This window comes from Myotis davidii, unplaced genomic scaffold (assembly GCF_000327345.1).
Source record: "Myotis davidii unplaced genomic scaffold, ASM32734v1 scaffold448, whole genome shotgun sequence".
In the NCBI taxonomy this organism is placed as follows: Eukaryota; Metazoa; Chordata; class Mammalia; order Chiroptera; family Vespertilionidae; genus Myotis; species Myotis davidii.
Genome location: NW_006383009.1, coordinates 895,186 through 897,880, shown reverse-complemented (window position 1 = coordinate 897,880; position 2,695 = coordinate 895,186). Strand labels below are relative to the sequence as shown.

Sequence of the window (2,695 nt, the reverse complement as noted above, 5' to 3'; positions counted from 1 at the left end):
GAGAGAGTGTGTGAATGCTCTCTCTCTCTCTCTCTCTCTCTCTCTCTCTCTCTCTCTCTCTCTCTCTCTCTCTCTCCCCCCTAGCCTTGCACGGTGGAACATCAAAGTCATCTTCCCTCCCGGCCTACGGCAGGACCACCCTGAGCCGGGTAAGGTCCCTGACCACAGGTCCCAGACCTCAGGGAGGAGTGTGCACGTGGGGTCCTCTGAGGGGCTGAGCTACTTGGGGAAGGGAAGACCTTCAAGGGAAGGGACTGATGAGGAACACTCAGCTTCCTTTTGATCCTGTCTGTCCTTTCTAGCTGCAGTCCACAGACTTCAGCCCGACCGGGAGTGAGGCTGGAAGCCCAGGTGAGAGGCAGGGTCAGGCCAGCGGAGAAAGGGCCTAAGCAGGCCCAGGGGCAGCTGTGTCTGGGATGCAGGCAGGGCTGTGTGGCTGCAGGGCAGGGAGGCTCAGCTGGCTGGTCTGAACAGTGACTCTTCTCTCCCCAGGCCTGCAGGTGAGTGCAGCCGGAGGAGGACGTGGAGCACAGAAGGCTGGGACAGGCGACTGGCAGTGTTGGGGGAGGGGGTGTTGGGCCACCCAATTGCCTGGTGAGCACATGAGAAGCCCCGGGTAAGGCTGGGGAGGTCTCCCTGCCCCACTCTGGCTCACTGCGGCTTTGGTCTCCCCAGAACGGAGAGGGCCAGAGGGGGAGGATGGACCGGGGAAACTCCCTGCCCTGTGTGCTGGAGCAGAAGGTGAGGGGCAGCGGCAGAGCCAGGGGGGGTGGGCAGGGGACAGAAGCCTCTACAGTGGGGTGGCCAGCTGGGGGAGAAGCCAGGCAAGTGAATGCGCTATGGGATCCTCCCGGAGTTGCTGACGGGGAAGCTGGGGGCGCTGGATGGCAACATGGCATGAACCCAATGGCCCTGCAGGCTGATAAGGGGGCCTGGGGAGTTGAGGGGTGACAGCAACAGGGAACACTATGAGCCTAAGACTGCCCCCTGCCCTGCCCCCCAGATCTATCCCTACGAAATGCTGGTGGTGACCAATAAAGGGCGAACCAAGTTGCCTCCAGGTGTGGATCGGATGAGGCTGGAGGTATGCAGGGGAGAGGCGCTGGTGGGTGCAGGGGCTCCATCGGGCAGCCTCCCCTCCTGGTGGGGAGGACCTGCCCCCTTGGTCACTCAGCCCAGCCCGCCCTCCTCTCCCTAAGCGGCCTTGGTCTGTCCTCTGCAGAGGCATCTGTCAGCCGAGGACTTCTCCAGGGTGTTCGCCATGTCTCCAGAAGAGTTTAGCAAGCTGGCCCTGTGGAAGCGGAATGAGCTCAAGAAGAAGGCTTCCCTCTTCTGACCGCCCCACACTTCCTGACTCACCCTCACCCCTGCGGCTCTCTGGAGCTGGGTCACTGGACCCTAAAGCATCATCTCTTGGGGGGGCACGGAGGTGGGCAGAGGTGGGGTTGGCTGCATTGCTAGGTCAAGGGGAGCCCGGCCTTCTCTCAGTGCTGGGCTGTGGGACATGGACCTTCTTCCCATAATGAGCCAGGGGCCTCCCCTCCTCCATATCCTCAAGTGAGGACTAACCAAAAAACATTTAAAATTGTGTATAGGCATGCCATTCTGACTTAATGGTAACATCGAATAGTCACTTTCAAACATAAGTAATGAATGATATTGCAACCACAGATGAATTTCCTCACAAAAAAAAGTGTTTAAGTGGTTTTAAAACTAAGTATTAAGGAAAAAAACAAACAAGGTCCCGCCCAACACATTTTGTTCTCACCAATTAAACTTCCAAGTAACAGATTTTATAAGAATGTTTTAAGAAGACAGTTCCTTATAGTTTTGAGTCTGTCAAGGCTAAACATTTAAACGAAAAGTCTGGTCAAGATGATTGCTATAGAATGCTAACAATTTCTAGTAATTGGAGATGAAGGAGTTTTGAGATCTGCCCAAACTAAAGATCTTAGGTACAAAGATTTCCTAGGAAAACCTATTGCTGAAAACCAATTTTCTTGAATTATAATCTCAGTGCTTGAAAGCTTAGTGAGATTATTAAATGTGTAAATTGAAGGTGACACCTAATCGTGCAATCCACGTTTTGGCTGCGGGTGCGATCCAGCAGCTGACAGAGCTAAGGACTGTATTGTTTCTGTATTATCGGGTCAAACGTTTAAACCGTGGTTACTAAACTCGCTAATAATATAACTGTAACAATTTGATTCTTTTTATGAGATGTCAGATTCCTTTTTTTACCCCAGAAGTTCATTTTACACTGGTGAGCTTCATCATCTGACAATCGCTCGCTAACTCTGAATTTTAACTCGGGCATTTGGCCCAAATGAGTGTTTGATGCCCTTCTGTTAGAGGGAAGGCATTAGAGAGAGTTCAGAGGCACCAGCACGATGCCACTTGCTGGAGGTCATGGGCAGGAGCTGGAAGCCAACAGAGACCACAGGTTCCCCCAGGTCTACCCTTCACTGCCCTGCCCCTGGTTGGGGGGGCCAGAGAGGGATCCCGCTCAAAATGACTGTCAAGCCAGAGGGACTGAACGTCTACCCTTCACTGCCCTGCCCCTGGTTGGGGGCGGCCAGAGAGGGATCCCACTCAAAATGACTGTCAAGCCAGAGGGACTGAACAGTCTCTCTCTCTCTCTCTCTCTCTCTCTCTCTCTATCTCTATCTCTCTCTCTCTCTCTCCCCTCTACACT

General features: G+C 53.7%; 1 protein-coding gene across 1 annotated transcript in view; it reads left to right on the top strand.

Moving 5' to 3' along the window:
• Positions 1-1,537, top strand: part of DMTN (dematin actin binding protein) — a gene marked incomplete at its 5' end in the record, with an annotated part of 9,947 nt that extends 8,410 nt beyond the window's left edge. The window contains 6 exons of the mRNA XM_006778301.2: positions 85-149; positions 303-351; positions 493-500; positions 676-741; positions 1,004-1,084; positions 1,223-1,537. Coding sequence (XP_006778364.2) covers positions 85-149; positions 303-351; positions 493-500; positions 676-741; positions 1,004-1,084; positions 1,223-1,336 — 383 coding nt within the window. The remainder of the gene's footprint in view (positions 1-84; positions 150-302; positions 352-492; positions 501-675; positions 742-1,003; positions 1,085-1,222) is intronic.
• Positions 1,538-2,695: the final 1,158 nt, after the last annotated feature.